The 20,905-nt window shown below is 38.0% G+C and overlaps 4 protein-coding genes across 5 annotated transcripts; 1 reads left to right on the forward strand and 3 right to left on the reverse strand.

Annotated features, from left to right (window-relative positions):
- Nucleotides 1-195: 195 nt before the first annotated feature.
- Nucleotides 196-1,859, reverse strand: LOC121251182. Of its 2 annotated transcripts, XR_005937926.1 has the most exons (3): nucleotides 874-1,859; nucleotides 393-760; nucleotides 196-291 (listed from the first exon to the last, which is right to left on the reverse strand). XR_005937926.1 is itself a non-coding variant. In XM_041150545.1 (2 exons), exons 1-2 carry the CDS (start codon nucleotides 1,671-1,673, stop codon nucleotides 661-663), a joined length of 900 nt encoding a protein of 299 aa, XP_041006479.1. In that variant the 5' UTR covers nucleotides 1,674-1,859; the 3' UTR covers nucleotides 196-660. The 2 variants fall into 2 exon arrangements, 1 of the variants encoding a protein (XP_041006479.1); XM_041150545.1 differs by having other exon boundaries at nucleotides 196-760.
- Nucleotides 1,860-7,270: 5,411 nt separating this feature from the next.
- LOC121251231 (pentatricopeptide repeat-containing protein At2g13600-like) lies at nucleotides 7,271-9,365 on the reverse strand. Its single transcript, XM_041150595.1, has one exon. It carries the CDS (start codon nucleotides 9,237-9,239, stop codon nucleotides 7,494-7,496), a length of 1,746 nt encoding a protein of 581 aa, XP_041006529.1. The 5' UTR covers nucleotides 9,240-9,365; the 3' UTR covers nucleotides 7,271-7,493.
- An 805-nt stretch (nucleotides 9,366-10,170) lies between these two features.
- On the forward strand, nucleotides 10,171-13,039 carry LOC121249877 (pentatricopeptide repeat-containing protein At2g13600). Its single transcript, XM_041148714.1, has one exon. The coding sequence runs from the start codon at nucleotides 10,345-10,347 to the stop codon at nucleotides 12,457-12,459; it is 2,115 nt and encodes a 704-aa protein (XP_041004648.1). The 5' UTR covers nucleotides 10,171-10,344; the 3' UTR covers nucleotides 12,460-13,039.
- Nucleotides 13,040-13,855: 816 nt separating this feature from the next.
- On the reverse strand, nucleotides 13,856-16,160 carry LOC121249878 (ABC transporter G family member 5-like). Its single transcript, XM_041148715.1, has one exon. The coding sequence runs from the start codon at nucleotides 15,930-15,932 to the stop codon at nucleotides 13,986-13,988; it is 1,947 nt and encodes a 648-aa protein (XP_041004649.1). The 5' UTR covers nucleotides 15,933-16,160; the 3' UTR covers nucleotides 13,856-13,985.
- Between the last annotated feature and the right edge of the window lie 4,745 nt (nucleotides 16,161-20,905).

The raw sequence follows: 20,905 nt of genomic DNA on the forward strand, positions 1-20,905 counted from the left end.
TTGCAATAAACATAAGCAGTGACTGACATTTATACGCAATGAGCAAAAGCAGAACCTGTTCACATATGCGACCTTGTTGCCTCCCCTTGGTGCCCTGTTGACAAAGGTTTCTGTCCTAAGAAGAACTCATGGCTGATTATACTTCTGCTTTCTTTTTTAATGATCCTCATTCAAATTCACAAAACAACATAGTAGAGAGCCTTAAATTTTGTTCCCAAAATTATCTATTTGCTGGCCTCTCTGTTTTTAATCCATCTCTTGGGCAAGGAATTGCATATCAGGTTAGTGAACCTGGAAACAACAAGGAAATATACATGATCTGTTCCAGGATATTCTTATTGTACAATATTCAACAGGTTCTTGCTACCCAAGATTCAGACTAAAATATTAACCTCTGTTCCAGCTATTATGCTGAGACCAATGGCCAATCACAAAAATGGTGGAAAATGTTAATTTGCAGCTTGAGATTTCAGTACTAGCTTTTCCAGCACAAAAGCTGCATCTGGCCATTCCTGCTCCACCTATATAGTTCCTCCAAATTATCCAGCAGCAATAGGATGTGCAGATTGACTAGGTTTGAGAGATTTGCTCCTGATGGATATAGGAACAAAAGCATTACACCATCATAATTCTGATGCAATCATAGATCTTATGCTGTTGTCAATTGCATTCCAAGAGGCATCCCTTCTGTCTCTTAGCTTTGTTTTTCTTGGTGTGGAAGAAGCACCAGCAACCAGGTATGAAACTGGCATCATCGTGCCTGCATGAAATTGGAAGACGTGTAAAAGATTAGATATGGAAAGCATACTTCGAATCATTTCCATGGGAGCATAAATTGACCCATGTACCATCAGTACTGAATTAAACAAATACCTGCTTGTGCTGCTGTTGCTGCTACTTGTGCTTCCACTCATGATATTCCCTCGACTTCTTTTACTATCTCCTACAAGAAAAAACCTTTTAATCCACCATTCCTTGTCAATATGATGCTTGGTTTCCACAAAAGATGGAGTTGGAGAGACTTTTGAGCACTCTCCTGCCTTTGATTTCTTCTTCAAAGCTAGAGACGTTGGAAAGAACATCTTGAGAAGGAAATTTTCACTGTCCATACTTCTAATCCTCGACACCTGACGTGCCTTATTAATGCCTTTCTTTTTCTTCTTTTGCTTCTTCATCTGAGGTTCAGTTTCGGGATGAAAGGCGCTGCTCTTTTCAACGACAGTTCCCTTTTGAACTGCCGAGATATGCTTCTCATCAACAATATCTTTTAGAGATAGCTCGTAACAAGACTCGGACATGTGTCGAACCATTTCCATAAGCTGCCTTCTACCTTCTGCAATTGCTTTTTTTCTTGAAGTGGGGGAAAGATTGCTAGAACGATGGTCATGGGGGAGCAGAGGAGAAGATTCATAATCAGTACTTCCTGATGTGTTTCTCTCCCACAAGGCTGGTGAGGAATCTCCAAACCCTTCTTCAACAAGGCTTGCTTGAGATTGAAACTCTACGTCAGTGCCACTAAACCGACCGCTAAAACTGTCATGATCTCCATTCTGACATGCACCCCAGAAATCGAATTCTATATCTCCTTCACTGTCATGACTTCTACGTATTTGGTAGGTTGGACTCACAGGAGAGAGTGGTTTCCCGGCGAACCTTTGCCGGCAATCAAACATGGTTATAGTTACAGGAGTGGGAAGTGAAAGGAGAAAGTAGTTGGTAGTTTTGAATAATTGAATGCGAGAAAAATGGCCATGGGAGGGGCATTAATATCATAGGGAAAATTAGTCGATGTCATTTTCTCCAAGTCATTGCCGTCTAAGATGGGGGGGAAGCAGGCACATGCCACATGGTCCAACTTCCATTTTTCCACCACACATCTTCTTCAAAAACTCTGATTATGACTGACTAATTAAATCCAATTTGAGTTTTTATTTTAGTCCATTTTCTTTGTCTTGTTAGGTTTTACTCTCTTCTCTCAATCTTACAGATTTCCATGACTCCTTCCACATGTCTTGACAGATTTACTCCGAAGCCAAAGCTGATTATGATGTTACTTGGAATTATTAGCTTTGAATTTTGACTTTGAGTTGCATGAGATATCGACATGTCGATCGTGCATTATGTGGTACCTGCTTTCTGGCCGTTGTTCAACATGGCATGCGTCTTCGGTGCGGCTGAATCGAGGACAGACCCATCTGTTGTGTTTTGGATGCTCTGGCATTTAAAGAAGCTTTGGTGGGAACATTTTCCTTAATTTCTTTGGATGATGCTTTTAGTGTTATTCATGGGTCACGTTGTCTGTAACAAAGTTTTATGGACAAACATTAACACAAGCAGCCTGTGTCCTAGTTAGTATGACTATTTGTTGTCTGCTCAAAATTCAATCCAACAAAATAGAGTAAAAATATGACTAGAGGGATTTAAGCCAGGTAATAGCAATAATTGATACAATTGGTAAGCCCCATTGGGATCCTTGGAAAGAGAATAAAATGTTTAAAAAGAGATTTTGTTTCAAGAAATAATTGGGGAAATTTACAAAAATGCCTTAGAGACAACCAAAATATTTAATATGAAATAAATAATATAAGGTATTCTTGAAGTGCAATCACGCGATACTTTTATTATAGGATGCTATATTAATTAGAATTGATGTTTATATGAGCGATTTTAATTATATGGCATTTTGTGATAGAACGAGAATATCTCGCCATGAGTACTCTAAAAGTATTTAATAATTTTTATATGAAATAAAAAAAAGCTAGTTATTTGTAAGCAAGCAGGCACAAAGTGAGGCATTCACTTGGATTACATCAATCTCTCTCTCCAAAGAACTCTAGTTATGATATGTCACTTCGTAACAAGGTTTTGAATACTGTGCCGTATTGGTTAATACGGTCTGTATTTATTATATCAGAATGGTAACCAACATGGTGGAGATAGGTGTTTCGTACCGGATCAAATATCGGCTATTTCGGTACGTTTCAGTCAATACCAACCGATTCTTGGTGTATCGGTTAGTTTTTAGTGTACTAGTTGAAATTTTATACTTTTGTATTTTTCATGTATTTTTATAATTTTTATTCCAATTCTCACATCTGAAGACTATTTTTTTAACTTTTTTAATCTCCTTTTCTTTAGAACTGAAAATCAAATTCATACTCCCATTTTTTATGATGAAAATAAGCGATTATTTTTTTTAATAGTTGGATTGAAAACTTAGAAGTATTATTGAGTTTTATAAATATGTGTTTTAATTTTTCAAGACTTGTATTGATGTTATTTTGAAATATAATTTATACATATATAATTAATTTATCTATATATAGACTATCACGAAATGGTACCAGCACTGAAATATTTCATTCTAGTACTTTAACCGAAACCGTCACCAAAACGGTATTCAAAACTTTGCTTGATAATCTTACCATGCACACATAATTTTCCAGCCTAACAGACACTGGAGATTGGTGCGAGGCTAAGGTTGTTGACCTAGAGCAAACATTAGATGGAAAATATAAGGAATCACATTTTCTGTAACACACCTGATAGGTAGTGTTTGGATAACTAGAAAATATGAGAGAAAATGTAAAGCAAATTGTCAGATTCAAGATTGACCTAACCTCCAAAAAAAAAAGAGATAGATATTAGAAATAAGAAAATATTGTATTAAGGTTCTAGATGCCTCTTCAGAGCCAGGTTGCTCAGTACATATAACTCACGTATTGGGCTTTGGCTTGGGCTAATAGTAACAACAAGATAATAAGACTAAAATTTACAACTAGTTTCTGCTACGGGCCTAAGCCTACTACCTATTACAATCCAAAGATTTAGTAACATAGTCTAAGGCCTAACACACAAAGGTAAAAGTATTAAAAGGATAGAAGGATAGTCCATGGCTTGGATTGGGCCCACGTTACTCAGCTTGTTACATTGTCGTCTCCTTCAAGAACCTTGTCCTCAAGGTTGGAAGCACTGATGCAACTCTACTACTCAGTCCTTGTAACAAACTTTCCCATATTTTATTTCGCAATCCCAAATGAAATCCTCCCTCTTGCTCTATTGCATCAAGAATCAACTTGACCATCTCATCAGCAGCCTTGTAAGGCACAAGGGTGGCATCAATACCACCAATAGTCTGCAGTTTATCTCTACACGAGGCTACCAACAAGGAGCAGTCATTCCCATAACAACCCATTGTGAGATACATGCAACCACCACCAGGGTAAAAAACGAGAATGCTATTTTTCCTAATTTTGTCACTCTTATCTTCTTTAGTCCATTTCAATCCCTATGTAACTAGCTTTCAAACAGTTAGTGACCCACAGATCCAATCAACAAATGGGACTCTATCAGGAGAGACCAAATTCATTGCCTCTCCTTTTAGACCAACCTGATAGGACCAATTTTGCAACGAGGTTTCATCAAGACCATAAAGAAAAACTGGACCAAGAATTCATGTTTTCCACATCTCATAATGCAACCCAAAGTTTGGTAACCTCACAACTATATTGAGTAGTGCAATTCTATTTCTTCTTGCATGTAGGTTGACTGGTCCTACAATTGTGAATTGCCTCTGTCCCCTAGTCCCAACGGCTGATCCTGAACATTGCTCATTGAAGAAGATATGAATAGCATGGTCAGACAACCTAGGAATTGGGAGGTTCATTTCTAACCTCACAAGTTCCAGGAGGTTACAACCCTCCATGTTTGGTGTGTAAACATGACTATGCTCTATTCCTTTATCAAAGGGCTAAAAAATTCCTTGAGTTGGGAAAAGATCAAGCAGTTGAGGAACAAAGTTCTTATCTACTAAATTTCTCACATCAAACCCACTTTCTCCTCCACACTCTAAATTCTTTTCCAACTCCTTCTCCTCCACTCTAAATTTATGGGGCTCTTTCAGTAGCTCGATGGTGTCCTATCTATTACAATTCATTCCCAAATGATTTCTTTCTCTTCCTATGTCAAAAGGCTCGAAAACAATTTTAAATGGCAAAAAAGCAAGCAGTTGAGGGGTAAGGTTTGTATCTACTAAAACTAGAAAACTAGCAACCCCAGACACATCCTCCATTTTCCTTTCAGTTGTTCTTTCAGACCAACACACCCAAAATGGAACCACTCTATTTTGCAATTGGGATTATCACAAGCAACCATCTCACTGTAGCTAACTTGGTTACATAAACAGTCAGTAGGTTCATTTGGATCCACGGTTAGATCTAAATCCATACTAGAAAAGTTTGCAACAGTTGCTACTTCTATCGTTGCCACCACCGCTGCTGTCGCCTGGCTTGTTGTTGAACTCGATCTTGGTTTGTTCTCTGGTTGTTCAGATAGGTTCGTCGTAAGAGTTTCAACTTTCTGTTTTCTGGCGACATACTAAAGAGAGAAGCATGACGGGGAGTCGTCAACAAAGTGGGAAACCCATTCAAGCTCTGCCAAATCATCATTAGGATTGACAAGTTCACTGGCGAGATGAGACTCAGAGTCAGCGGTTCCAGAGAAATTGGTGGAATTGGAACCATCATCGTCAGGTTGTTCCTAGGAGGACGAGCTGGAAAGGGAATCTTTTACAAGTTGTTCATTCGGCAACTCTCCATGCAAACTTGATCAATGCTCTTTCGTCCATGCACCGCTCCATTTCTGTATACACGAGATTTGTAGCTACTTTCTTAGCAAGTCCCTTTGAGTATGATGTCTCCTTGCTAGCTTCAGAACCTTCAGCTACGCAAACTCTCAAATTTTTTTGGAGAACTCGAAAGGATAAAACTCAACTAGCAACTGCTTCCCTGTCGACACGAACGAGTTAGGAGAGGATGGGAAAAAATCTTAGGCTTAGCCCTAGGAGATGGGAAAAAAGAGTTAATAGATAAAATAAAAATGGTGTGGGTTTACAAGTTGATGGTGAGGAGTCAGGAATCTGAAACTCAACACTACTGGGATCAAATTTCCATCTAATTGCTAGGCCTTTTTACTGTTAATGAGTCTTTGTTGCCAGGAACAACTGAAAGAAATGAGGAAAATGGATAACAATTTCTAAGAGGAAGGGAAGGACACGGGATTCGAAGGGGGAAATTAGAGAATGGAGGAAATGGTTTTTGGTTTCTAATGGGATTTATGGAAACATGAGAAAGAATAAGTCGAGCAGTAATGACTACCTCCTTTTCTTCTATCGTTGCTGTATATTTTTTCTCTTCTTGCAGAAAATGGAGTTGGTTTTCCAGATTTGAGAACTCTTCATTGAAGTTGTTCTAAAAATCTTCAAGGTTGTTCTTGACATCTTTGAATGTCTACAAAATAACATCCAAATATTGCTGTGATTGTTCGAATTACTCTCTGATGTTAAGCAAGGATGAAATAACTTTTTCTATTTCTATGATTGATGAAGCCGATGCCAAGGAAAGGCTGGCTCTGGATACCACTTGTAACACACCTGATAGATAGTGTTTAGATAACTAGAAAATATGAGAGAAAATGTAAAGAAAATTGTCAGATTCGAGATTGACCTAACCTCCAAGAGAAAAGAGATAGAGATAAGAAATAAGAATATATTGTATTAAGGTTGTGGATGCCTCTTCAGAGCCAAGTTGCTCAGTACATATAATCCACGTATTGGGCTTGGGCTAACAGTAACAACAAGATAATAAGACTAAAATCTACAATTAGTTTATGCTACGGGCCTAAGCCCACTACCTATTACAATCCAAAGATCTAGTAACATAGTCTAAGGCCTAACACACAAAAGTAAAAGTAGTAAAAGAATAGAAGGATAGTCCATGGCTTGGATTGGGCCCACGTTACTCGGCTTGTTACTCAGATTGGGCCCACGTTTCAACTCACACTGCAAAGTGACAAGCAGCCCCATCGTCCAATTATATCCATTGAGATGGATCGAAATAGGTGATGTGATACAATTTTGACGGTAGGATATTATCCAAGAGTGCACAATGCACATTACATTATCAATCAAACCTTTTGATAGTTTGATAATGTAACGAGTCAATTTTGTTAATTTGGAGTGTAAGGCATACAACAACTGTAGGGTGAAAAAGTATATTTTTCCTAAATAAAAAGTTACCTGACAAAAATTACCGTTCGTTAATATCAAGTAAGACTATCCTGTGGAATGGTGTTGTATGCTCTGGAATTTATGCAGTCTCATGGCTGGTTCCAACGTATAACAAGAACTTATTGCAAAAGTTTGACATTTTACAAAAACTTTATTCTTCATGATGCACTAGGCCCCCTTTTCAGTGCGATATGCTGATGCCCCCATGGTTTGAATCGGCAGTAAATATGGATCTTCTATGCAATGGATGCCACACCTCAGCGCCTCCAGCTCATACTAAAACGATTGTGACATTTGGCTAAAGTTTTTTTTTTTTTTTTTTTCTTAATCTTGTTGAGTAGGCTTGCATACATGCATTTGCAATGTTTTTGATAAATTAAGATGCGAGTGGCGATAAGTATCCATGCATTTGCAAGTTCTCACGTAATTAATAAAATCGAGAAAGGCCATCATCCTCGTCTTGAAGAAAAATACTGTCGATATAAGGCTGATATCCAGCATCCTTCATGTGATCTACCAACTTCCAAATCACTTCATATATCTCTCCTATCTGACTATGTAACTTGTCTTTGGCCACAAATTCATGTCTTGCATTCCTCACCTCAATCCAACTATAAGCCACTTCTTTCTTCAAACCTCTCTCCTCCATGAGCCTTCTCACTCTATTGACATCAACCCATCTACTAGATGCAGCATAAATATTTGATAGCATAACATATCTTGCAGCATTGCTGGGTTCCAACTCAAACAGAGTTTCTGCTGCTCTTCTGGCAAGACCCAAATTCCCATGGACTCGACAAGCGCCCAATACTGCACCCCACATCCCAACATGATCCGAGCCATTAGTCGCTTTCCCAATCAACTCCATTGCTACCTCGAGTCTGTTTTTCCTCCCAAGCAAATCAATCAAGATTGCATGGTGCTCCGGTCTTGGACTTATGTCATAGTCCTTCTCCATCGAGTCAAGAATTTTGATTCCTTCAGATACCAGACCAGTATGGCTGCAGGCAGATAGCACCCCTAGAAATGTGACGGCATTTGGTTTTAGCTTTGCTTCTATCATTCTCTGAAATAGAAGAAGTGACTTTTCCCCAAGCCCATTCTGAGCGAAACCAGTTATTACTGAATTCCAAGAGACAATGTCCTTTCCAGGCATCGATTCAAACAATGTTTCAGCCGATTTCATGTCTCCACACTTGCAATACATGTCAATTAAAGCATTCAGCATAAACACATTAACAAAGTTGCTACTGGTGCTCCTTCGAATGATGTGCCCATGAATCTGCTTACCTTTTTCAGTAAGTGCTAAATCCGCACAAGCACTTAAAACGGTAACAAAAGTATGAGCAACAGGCCAGATTCCTACTCCCAGCATTTGCTGAAAAAGAATCAATGCTTCTCTCGCACGACCATTTTGAGTAAACCCTGAAAGCAAAGCAGTCCAAGAGACAGTGTTCTTAACTGGCATTTCATTAAATACTCGACAAGCATCATTCAGTCTAGATGCCCGAGAAAAAGCAACCACCATCGAAGTCCAAGACACAACATCCCTTACCAGCATTCGACTAAAAATAGAATATGACGTATTGGGTACACCACATTTTCCATAAGCATCAACTAAGGCATTATGAATAATAATGTTCAACTCTAAGCCTAAAACAATTGCTGCTCCGTGAACTTGGCCCAATAAAGCTAAAGCACCCAAGCAGGCACAAGCACCAACTACACTGACTAGAGTGAACTCATCCATGGTTAAACAATGATATTCCTTCTGCATGTCTAGAAAGAAATGAATAGATTCTTTGTGAAAACCATGATAGGATAAACCAGATATCAACGAGTTATAACTAACAAGGTTTGGTCTTGGCATTTCATAAAACAGTTTATGAGCTTTACTAAATAGACCTCTTCCAGAGTACACGGAGACCATGACGTTCCAAGAACGGGTAGTTTTGAAGGGAAGGTCATCAAAGGCCTTTTGGGCACTTTCTACGGAGTTGCATTTAGAGTACATGTCTATGAGAGCATTGATTGGGAAGGGGTTGAAGAAAAATGCTGTTTTGATGAGGTGTGAGTGCAGGGCCATGCCCAGTTTTAGGTTCCTGGTGGTGGTGCATCTTGAAATGAGTGATGCGCAATGATCCACGGTTGAGACGATATCACTAGGAAGCATGAGCAATAGCTATTTCAGTAGGCGGACGGAACATGGAGAGGGGAAGTGAGAGAGAACATGACCGCTAATGTGGCGCCTGTCAGTGAAATAGTTCGCATCGAGGGGAGAGACACAGAAGACAAAACATGTGCGCGTGAAACTCTATTTTAGCAGTCGTTTAGGCGCTGAGATAACATGAAATAAAATGATTTTAAATAAATTAAATAAAATATTGTTATTTTTTTAAAATTTTAAAAAATTGAATTATTTATTAAATTTTATATAAAAGATTGAAAAAATTGTAAATATGAGATGAGATAAAATCATTTCTGAATCCGAACAAGATTTTATATGATTATTATCTGCCGTTGAGCTAATCTGAATTCTGGAACAAGAGTGAGAATCTTTCCCAGTTTTAGAGGTTGATAAATTGATGCCAGAAAAAAAAAAAAAATTAAATTCCTGATATTTTCTTTTTAGAAGAATTAAAATCCTGAAATTTAGCCTGAAAATTACTAGTGCATTGGACCAACATCCATATTCCACAAGACACTGTTGATAACCACTTATGAAATTGACTGAAGTCTTTGCCATTGTAATGTTTAAGGTAAACCCATCTTTTTATTTTTCTTTGGTACCAAATAATGAATGGATTGAAATTGCCTCAGATCTTCCAGATATCAAAGTTTTCTGGACAAAAATTAGAAAAAAATGAGAAAAAGGACGAGTGTTTGGAATGATGGGATTATGAATGAAGAATATATGTAACATATATAGTGATTCATTTTTTTTTTTTTTTTTTAGAACAGGGCAAGGGAGTGAGTTTGGTGTAGTAATCATGGTTGCTTGCTCTGGGCCTCTTTTCCAAACATCTTTTGAGATACAAAAAATATTTGAAGCATCCTATTCCTAGTTAACCTCAACGGTCATCTAATGCAAAAGACGCGGAATCCATAAAGCCACGGCAATTCAAAATCTTTCGATACGTAAATGGAAGCTCAAGAGTCACACTTTCATTCATCTTATTCTTCTTCCTCTGTTTCTATTCTGATTTCATATTCTTTCGGAGCATCTACAAACCTCAACAAAACATGCCTTCGAACTTGTCTTCTCTAAAGATATTTGAATGGCTAGACATGGCTTGGTCAAGAACCTCGTGGTGGGCGACCTCTCCTTTTTCGACTCCTCTCCCTTCGCAAAGCTCTTGGACTCGTGCGTCAAATCGAGGTCGGCGGATGACGTGCGCCGCATCCACGCCCGTATCATCAAAACCCAGTTTTCCTCTGAAATTTTTATCCAGAATAGGCTTATTGATTCTTATGGAAAATGCCGTTGTTTGGAAGATGCGCGCAACTTGTTTGATCGAATGCTTGACAAGAACACTTTCAGTTGGAATTCAATTATAAATGCGTTAACTAGATCGGGTTACCTTGATGAGGCTTCGGAGGTCTTCTGGTCCATGCCTGATCCAGACCAATGCTCGTGGAACTCAATGGTATCAGGTTTTGCACAACATGATCGTTTTACAGAGGCTTTAGAGTATTTTGTTATGACGCATAGGGAGAATTTTGTACTTAGCGGATACTCGTTTGGCAGTGCTCTTAGTGCTTGTTCAGGCGTGACGGATTTGAAAATGGGTATTCAAATTCATGCTTTGGTTTCGAAGTCCCAGTACTCGTCCAATGTTTACGTGGGTTCTGCTCTTATCGACATGTATTCTAAGTGTGGGAGCATGGCTTGTGCTCACAGGGTTTTTGATGGGATGGGTCAACGGAACATAGTTTCTTGGAATAGCTTGATCACATGCTATGAGCAAAATGGTCCGGCTAGTGAGGCTTTGGAAGTTTTTGCGAGGATGATGGCTTGTGGATTTGAACCAGATGAGGTCACTCTAGCTAGTGTGGTCAGTGCTTGTGCGAGTTTGTTAGCAATTAGAGAGGGTTTACAGATTCATGCCCGCGTTGTGAAATGCTTTGGGGATGACCTCATTTTGGGAAATGCACTGGTTGATATGTATGCAAAATGTAGTAAAATTAATGATGCTAGAGGGGTTTTTGATAGGATGCCTATTAGGAGTGTGGTGTCTGAAACCTCCATGGTAAGTGGGTATGCAAGGGCATCAAGTGTGAAAGTTGCAAGGTTAATGTTTGCAAAAATGATGGAGCGGAATATAGTGTCTTGGAATTCACTTATTGCAGGGTATACACAGAGTGGGGAGAATGAAGAGGCGCTCAGACTCTTCCTCCTTCTAAAGAGGGAATCCATTTGGCCGACCCATTACACCTTTGGAAATCTACTCAATGCTTGTGCGAATCTTGCTGAACTGCAATTGGGGAGACAGGCTCACTGTCATGTTTTGAAGCATGGATTTCTCTTTAAATCTGAAGAGGAGAGTGATATTTTTGTGGGGAACTCTCTCATCGACATGTACATGAAATGTGGATCAATTGAAGATGCCAGCCGGGTATTCAAAAATATGGTGGAAAGGGATTATGTCTCTTGGAATGCTATGATAGTGGGATATGCACAAAATGGTTATGGAGCTGAAGCTCTTCAACTTTTCCAGAAAATGCTGGCATCTGGAGAGAAACCAGACCATGTCACAATGATTGGTGTTTTGTGTGCTTGCAGTCATGCAGGGCTGGTTGAAGAGGGACGCCATTATTTCCACTCAATGACAACGGAACATAGTTTGACACCACTGAAGGACCATTATACATGTATGGTTGATATACTTGGCCGAGCTGGATGCCTCGATGAAGCAAAGAGCTTAATAGACACAATGCCGATGCAGCCTGATGGTGTTGTCTGGGGATCTTTGCTTGCTGCTTGTAAGGTCCACAAGAACATAATGTTAGGGAAATTTGTTGCAGATAAGCTTTTAGAGATTGAGCCTTGGAACTCCGGACCCTATGTTCTTCTCTCAAACATGTACGCTGAGCTTGGAAAATGGAGGGATGTTAGGAAGGTAAGGAAGCTGATGAGGCAAGAGGGAGTTATCAAGCAGCCAGGTTGCAGTTGGATTAAACTCAAGAGTGATTTGCATGTTTTCCTGGCTAAAGATAAAAAGCATCCTCAGAGAAAGGAGATCTATTCACTTCTTAAGATGCTCATGGGACAGATGAAGAGAGGTGGTTATGTGCCCAATGCTGGTGATCATGAGGCCTATGATGGGCACAGTGAATCTGAATTAATCTTAGGTTACGAAACGGATATGCCAGCAGATGCTGCAGTTGGTTGAATTCAAATGCTTCTTCACTTCAACCAACATCTGATAGATCTGTTCCTCAATTTTGCAGAACAAAAAAGGTTAGTAACAGTTATCAGTAGTTCTCATAATTGTTACACTTACGTGTCTTACCATTATACAACAAACCAAAATCCTCCCTTGCTATTCAGGACTATCCTGATCTTCCTTGAGGTTTTGGAAAATGTCACACTTCCCCTCGAGTTTCAATCTTGACCTTGATTTTTATGTTGTCAAGGCAGTCTTAATGTAACCATGGCATTCTTCCATCATAAGTGAGGGCTATTAATAAAACTTTTTTTTTTTGGTCGATAAACAAAATTTTATGGGGCATGAAATAGATGAAGGCCCGAGTATGCTCTCTCTTCTTTTTTTTTTTTTTTTTTTTTTTTTTAATTTTTATGATAAGTAAGAGATAAATTTTATTGATACGAATGAAATAGGTAATAGCCCGTGTACACAAGAGGTATACAAAAGAACACCTAGATACATTCTATGAACGGTAGATTAAAGACAGGCCCGAGTATGCTCTTAATAAAACTATAGGCTACTGTTCTCCTCCTCTTCTTCTTCTTCTTCTTCTTCTTCTTTTTTAAAAAAAGACGTACTTCCCTCCAAACCATGAAGGAGGTCGGTTGGTATAATTTATCCTGTAATGAACTGTTATCACTTAGATTCGCCAGGCCAATTCACAATATTGAGGGCAGAGCTCCAAGGCTTTGGTGGCATGCTCATCTGCAGTTGGTACGTAGTGCAATCGAGTCAATTGGGCCCAGTTTTATTGCTGTTAACTATGGCGCATCATGATATGATTCGACCAGCTGCTTAGATTAATAAATTAATTATGGTTTTAGACTACTTACGTGCCGCTAAGTTCTGCATTGTTTCATCTGTGCTACATTTACAATCACGTGTGCTCACACTGGTGATCACTGATTACTGTGGCCAGTCAATTTACTCCACTTTACAGTTGCACATTGTTACAAAATGCTCCGAGGCCTCCTGTTATTAAGAAAATTAAGCATTCAGGGGCCTTGGAAAGATAAGTGGACCAATCCTTTAGAAACCTTGTTACCTGAACCATCAAGCTTGCCATAACCTCTTTCAACTATTTTCTTGACATGTTCAGAACAAACCAGCACATTTTGTAGTGTCCAGCAAGCATATGTAACTGAGTAACAAACAGTAACCGTGAAGAGAAGAAAAAAAACGAAGCTGGGATATCTTTGTGTGTTTTGGCGAGAGAGAGAGAGAGAGTTAAAAATATGGAACACAACAACCAACCTTCAGTTTTTTTCCAAAGCAAAACCTAAAAAAAAAAAAAAAAAAAAAAAAAAAAAAAAAAAGAAGAAAGAAAAGAAAAGAAAGATATCTTGTCTGTACAACCTGGTGGCAGAAATGAAATTACACGTCTTCTCTTTATTTTTTATGGCTGTTCATCTGCGGGTGCTATTTTAAGTAAACACCAAGACATGTGAACGAACACAAACGAGGACACAGAGAATTTTTCACCATGTTCATCAGACGAGGGCATCCTTGAGCCCTCTCTGAGAGCATCTACATCGAAGAATCACATAAGAACTAAACCTGTAAACCAATATGAAGCATACCATAACCATCAAATTTCTCCACCTACTTTCCTCCCCACCATAGCCTTCTTCTCTAAGCACATCTTCACCACTCACCACACATTTCCCAAACATGTACTCCAGGCACTTTCCTGAGTTGGAGAACTCATTTATCAAAAACCCTTCAAACGGATACTTGAACAGCGATATGTAATGCATGAAAATCCAGTAACTTGGAATCTCATGTTTTGATATGAAGTAACCTGAGAACAGAAAGAAGGACCCCATGACGCCTGCGATCACGGAATTCCCTACAATGAAATTCGGCACCAGAGCACTGAAACATACCACAACCGAATTTGCTGTATACAGAATTAGCCAAATTAACAACAAGAAGTGTAGAAAGGCCATGAAACTCTGATTGAGCCCAACAAGCCAGTATAATGGTACTGTGAATATAAAGGATAGGATGAGCAGAAATGGCAAGTAAACAAGTCCATTTGCTATGGCATAGGATGAGACTCTGTAGCTTCCGCAGGATGTCTCCCTCATAAGAATCTCCCTCTCTTGCAAAAAGATTGGCAGAGCTTCTGTGGTGCATGATAACAGAAATGTCAAAATGAATGCGAATAGACCTACCCTTTCTTGGGCTCCAACCAAGTCATCTTTGAGATTATAAAAGATCGAGCCAAGGACAAGCCCTGAGATCAGCATTTGAATCGTCCTACAAGCAAAGAGTTCCTTCGACCGAAAGATGTTTTTGGAGAATCTATGAGTGAGAACTATGGTTTCTCGCAATCTAGAATTTGCAAAGTCGGGAGGGAAATCAATTCCAGTATTGATGATTTCTTCATCAATAACCTTGGATTGTTGAAAGAGCTGTTGTAGAGTAAAATTACCACTTGATCTACTCTCACCTGGATCATCTCCTTTCTTTTGTTGCAGTGTTGATGGCAACTTTGGTAGCATTTTTTGTTGAACTGGGTGAAACTTTCGCTGCTGTTGAAGGGTTTCAATGGATTCAATGGCGAATTCAACGACATTGACATGAAGAGGAAGTTCTAGTCCCATCAGCCTTAAGTTCACGCCAAGCTGATCCACGGTGCCATGGTGCAAGACACAGCCATTGGCCAACAGTAGAATTGAATTGAACAACTTTACAATCCGGTACCCAGGTTGGTGGATACTGAGAATTATGGTTCTGCCCCGGGTTTCAGCCATGGTCTTAAGCATGTCAAGGATTTGGAGCGCTGATGTACTGTCAAGCCCTGAAGTTGGCTCATCAAGAATCAGCACTTTCGGATCATGTATTACGTCCACACCAATGGAAACGCGGCGTCTTTCTCCACCGGATATCCCTCGAACCCTGTCGTCTCCGACACGAGCTCCAGCTACATGATTCAGGCCAAGCTCCTGAATCAATGACTTCACTCTGGATCTCAGCTCAGCTGCTGGAAGCCTTAACCTTAACTTTGCGCTAAACATTAAGGTTTCTTCCACCGTAAGTAAGGGAAAGAGGGTATCCTTTTGAGTGACATAGCCTGAGATTTTCTTGAAATGAACTTTGTCTATGGGCTTTTGGTTCACAAAAATGGAGCCACTTTGTGGTGTGACTTTCCCTGCTAGGATTTCTAGCAGGGATGACTTTCCAGCTCCACTTGGACCCACAATGGCCAGAATCTCCCATGGTTTTGCGCTGCAGTTCACGCCTTTCAGGACTTGGCGCACCCTGGGGCATGGTTCTTCAACCTTGGCTTGTTCTTGATCTGGTTCTTGATCAACCTTCTGTTGATTCTCTTGTGGCCCTTTGCTGAAGATCTTAAAAGGGTGCTCTCTACTTTGTGTTTTGATCTGGTAGTTAATGCCTATTGCTTCAATCTCACACCCTTGTTTCTTCATTGAGGATGCAATCTTCTCTCTCTTCTCTCTCTTCTCTCTCTCTCTCTCTCTCTCTCTCTCCTCTCTCTCTCTCTCCTCAAACCTTTGGCTTCTCTAGCACAGCCTGGTCTACTGCTAAAACAACCCCAACTCATTTTCTTTCTTGTTTATAAACTTTAATTAATCCCTGGTTTTGGCTCCAACTGCACTCTGTGTAAACAGTGAGTGAGTGGTTCGAAGCTAGGGATCAACTGCAAAGACACTTGGCTCCTCGTGTTTGTATATATGGTTCACGTGCACCTGTTATTGCTACTTCTGTATAGATATTTTTTTGTCATGGAAAATTGTATAGTTCACGTGGCAATGGTAAGTGAAACCTCTTGTTTCTGGTCGTCATGACTCATGAGGTTTGTTAACAAAACCAAATAATATGTAACATTAATTTCATACAAATTTATACAATAATTACCAGGCCGGTATATATTATTGATAAATTTTGAGGATTATCTAAAAAAAAAAAAAAAAAAAGAAAAAGAAAAAAACTTTGAACTTTGTCTATGCATGCATGCATGGGACTTAATTTGCCATGACTGCATACTATTTTTTATACTATTTTTGTACAAATTGAAAGAAATAATACATCATGTGTGGGGTGGGGTAGGGAAATATGCGTTTCCAAATGCATAGAACGATAACTATGATTATTGGAAGAATGGAAAACCTTTGCATTTAATTTGTTCATTACAAAAAAACTGTTTATCTGTGGTTAGTTATTTCTTATGAAAATAAATATTTCCTATTAAAATGAGTTTATTTTCATCGCAAATAGTCATTCTCGTTGCAAATAATTATTCACAAATATTCTTTTTTCTTGTAGTGGTTAGAAAAATAATATTTACAATTATAGATTGTATAAGCATTACGTATTGTTTAAAAAAATAAATAAATATGTGACTTATATGAAAAATAGTAATTTATTAATGATGGACCCTTTTTAAAAAAAAAATGTACAAAATTTACACAATCTAAAATTATATATAGCATTACTGATCAATTTGTCAAGACACAACAATTAATATATATATCTCAAAGTTGGTAAACAAACTCATCATGTCTTTCGTCCTAATCTTCCATCAAGGTTAATTTGAGCCATAATGAAATGGATTAATTATATTAACTTTTAAATTGAAATCTTGAAGCATACAATAAAAATTCTTGGGCTTCAAAACCAACTTATAAACGTAGGTACAACGTAGAATTTACCTTTGTGGCTGATCATTTGAGGCTGTAGTTACCATTTTTAAGTTATTTTTATTAAGAAATATTTTAGTTATAAAGAGATTATATAAAAATAAATTTATAAATTGACATAATTTATGTAATATGTTAAATTTAAAATTATTTTTTATTATAAAATATATCTATGAAGAAGTCTTATTAATTTATAAGTTTATTTTTATAGAATTTTTTCATAATTATAACAGTACTTCTTATTTTTATATTATATATATATATATATATATATATATATATATATATATATTCAGTACAAGTAGTACGTGTACGTAAGAGATATTTTATTTTCAAACGATTGTTCTTTCCCACGTTGGAACATGTATTATATATCAACATGTTGAGGATCAAGATGCATATATACAATCGAAAAAAAGGATTTGAATACATCTCTGATCAGAATACAGAAGAATATTAGGGTTAAGCATGTCATTACGTGAAACACAGTTGGCATTATGTGTAGGGCCCAGCTTGGGATTTGGATGATAACAAGTACTGCAGTGGCCCCCATTCATGCCCGAACTTGTGGCTGAAATCACATTAAACATTGTTTGTGGCCCAAAACCATCCAAAACCTTTGAAGTGATCTTTGCAATGTGTACAGGACATCATATTTCACTCTTTTGTCGAGTGTTCGAAAAAATAATGTTTCAACAATTTGGTTTCTTATGACACTACTAACTTTGCAAACGTTAATTATACAATCTAGTAAGTTCCATAGACAACTCATTGCGCGACATTTCATGTCAAGCAGCAGTACTGCAATCATCATGATGTGCGCATCTTTGGCATCAAGGTAATGTACGTTTCAAGCTAACATATATACCTTTCCGAGTCGCCAGCCAAAGAAATTACAGCCTCTAATCACAAGTGCCCCCACACAATAAACTAGCTAGCTAGGGCCCCAAAGGGTTAATCTTAATTAGTGTCTGCAAATGGTTAACGTCATGTGGTGATTCTTTTTTGTGGATGAGAGCAAAAGAGAATATCTCAGCTTTGTGATGGCTTTCTGCAAGGAGCTTCTTTTTTTTTTTTTTAAAGAGCATGATTACTACTTTTATATATTAGAAGCAAAGGTACACAATAATTAATAGTGATTAATTATACAGATAGGGAAGGTCGGTCTTTCCTACTATGGGAATTCAACAAGGAAGGTAGTAATAGGATTTGGAGGATGTTGTCAAAAGTTTACATTGCTGCTGTCTATTGTGCCAAATCATGTGCATATCGATTTTTTGATTGATAAATTTTTCTGATCTTCTATTATTTGAAAAAGAGAAGATGGTGTTTGATATCACTGATAATAGGAGTCACGGTCCGGTCCTTTGCAATGTGAGAGTAATGATGATGCTAGAGTCCCCTTCCAAGGTTATTTTTTGCAAATAAAGTCTCTTTACTTTGGTGATGGCCATCAAAACTGCTGTAGCTTCTTCAATGTTAAGCCCAGAGGGTTAATCTTAATTAGTGGCTGCAAATGGTTAACGTGTGGAGAATCTTTTTTGTGGATGAGAGCAAAAGAGAAGATCTGTATGTGATGGCTTTCAAGGAGCTTTCTTGTCCTATACTTTTATTTTAGTAATGTTTAAAATTTTTTTTTTTATTTTTTTGTTCTTTCTGAATAATATTTATCTTGTTTCATGATTTCATCAGCTGTTTTTTGTCACCAAGTGTTATTTTTTTTATGTGATTTACGTAGCGCCCGTGAACTCTCATCTCTGTGGTCAATTAGAGCCCAGCTGATCTGTGAACCCCACTTTCAACAACTCATTTCCTACCACAGTTTTGCCCGTGAACCCACCCCCCGTAGCTTGCTCCTTTAGTTTTCTCTCCCACCAATCATTCAACTTACGTGTCAAATATGCTTTTTCTCCTTTTTTGAAAAGTAATAAGATGTTAGATAGAGCATATACATTACAACAAAGGATCAAGATCAGACTCGGACACTGTGTATAGGCAAAGAGAGTTTTATATATTAGAGCTTGGATTCGATCCCAAATGTAATGCATGTTCAGACAGATCAAGTGAATGGTCAATATTGTACAAAATGACTTGCATCCGATGAAAAAAATAGCTAAATATAAGTCAAAATTCATAGGAGAGAATATATACAAAGTGATCATCAGATGTCATATTGATTACTGATTGCCCCAGCCAAGAGCTTAGACCCTTTATTATAATATACATATCAAGTTTTTACAAGAGTAATTGAGGCTTCTTGGGATGATTAGTCCAGTTTATAATTGTTATATCGATCTCTTTTTTTTAGTTTTGTGACGAGGTTTATAAGAAACTGTTGGCTTGTTCATTGCTTGTATGTGTGATATTCCATACTAACAAATGAGCGTACGTAGTGTAGTTTGAGAAAAAGAAGTTCTTACTCTTTATAATAATTTCAACCAATTCCAATTATATTATTAATTAATCATTTTGAAATATGGCCCTAATTTACCCATTATTAATGATTGACTCGAAAGTTTCGTTCTAGCTAGCCTATTAGGGATCTAAAGGTAGGTATTGGTGTCCACGATTTGTTGACCTCTTATGCATAACATGTTCATCAAGGCCGGTCGGATTTGCATAAGGAAAAAATGTATTAATTTAAGATCGTCTTCACCAGCAATGACGGTGCTAATTATTAGTTAATTAACTCTATAGCCTTACTGTCATGACTTGGTTTGGAGGATTCCCTAAATCACAAGCAAATTGACTAGTCCTTACACCAAGATCACAGAGATGAGGATTTATTTATTTATTGTTTAATATTGGTTATTAGCTACAATCTTGAAATGACAATTCGATCGATGTCCGATGAATATGATCACGTGATCATGTGATGTTCCTGAAATTTCAATATATTCATTGTTTTTTAATCTGAAATTAATGGATCACGCATGGCATTGGACATTTGAAAGTAGAGTACGTACGTACAATGCCAGTACTTCTAAACTCAGATTAAGAACCCAAAAAACAAATTCGAAATCAGAATTATCAGATCCTCCATGCAATATTTAAAGCCCAATTCAATACCAAGATCTTTCCATTTCTTTCCATTGAGAACAAGAAAACAAGAATGCAGGCTTAAAAAAATGGTAAGCAGCATGTATGTAGACGAATGCTGTTTAAGATGAGTGGTGGCCTTTTAGCTATTCAATGCACGAGGCCTGGAAGAGTTTCCAGTGAAGCCTGCAGCGATAAAAGGTCATCAGACCTGTTGGATGCAGAAGATATTTGCGATTTCTTCTGATCTTGTCATTTTCTTTTTGTATTGGATAATTGACCATTCTTGTTTTCAGGCCCCATACAATCGTCCAAAAACTTGAGTTCTCTCTCTCTCTCTCTCTGTACTGTGTGTCTATGGGTTGAGATAAATATATATGCTGGTTTTCTCATTTCCCAAAGCGCAAATATAAACTGAAGAACCAACAAGCTGCTTTTGGCATGTAACTATGTTCCAACCTTGTGTAGGAACAATCTGTAAATTGTATATGGCTTGTGCACAAGTCTATGAGGCAATTAGTACGTACGTCAGAAAAAAAAAAAAAAAACTAAAAATCAAATATGTTCTGGAGCGGATGGAATCATGGAAACTAGCTTGTAAGCAAACACTTCCTTGTATTCGGTCCAGCACTCAAAATTCCCTATTTGAACCTGTAAGTATGTTCCTCCCGTGCACCTCCTATATATGAGAGGATCCAGTTTGT

This window comes from Juglans microcarpa x Juglans regia, chromosome 2D (assembly GCF_004785595.1).
Source record: "Juglans microcarpa x Juglans regia isolate MS1-56 chromosome 2D, Jm3101_v1.0, whole genome shotgun sequence".
Taxonomy (NCBI): domain Eukaryota; kingdom Viridiplantae; phylum Streptophyta; class Magnoliopsida; order Fagales; family Juglandaceae; genus Juglans; species Juglans microcarpa x Juglans regia.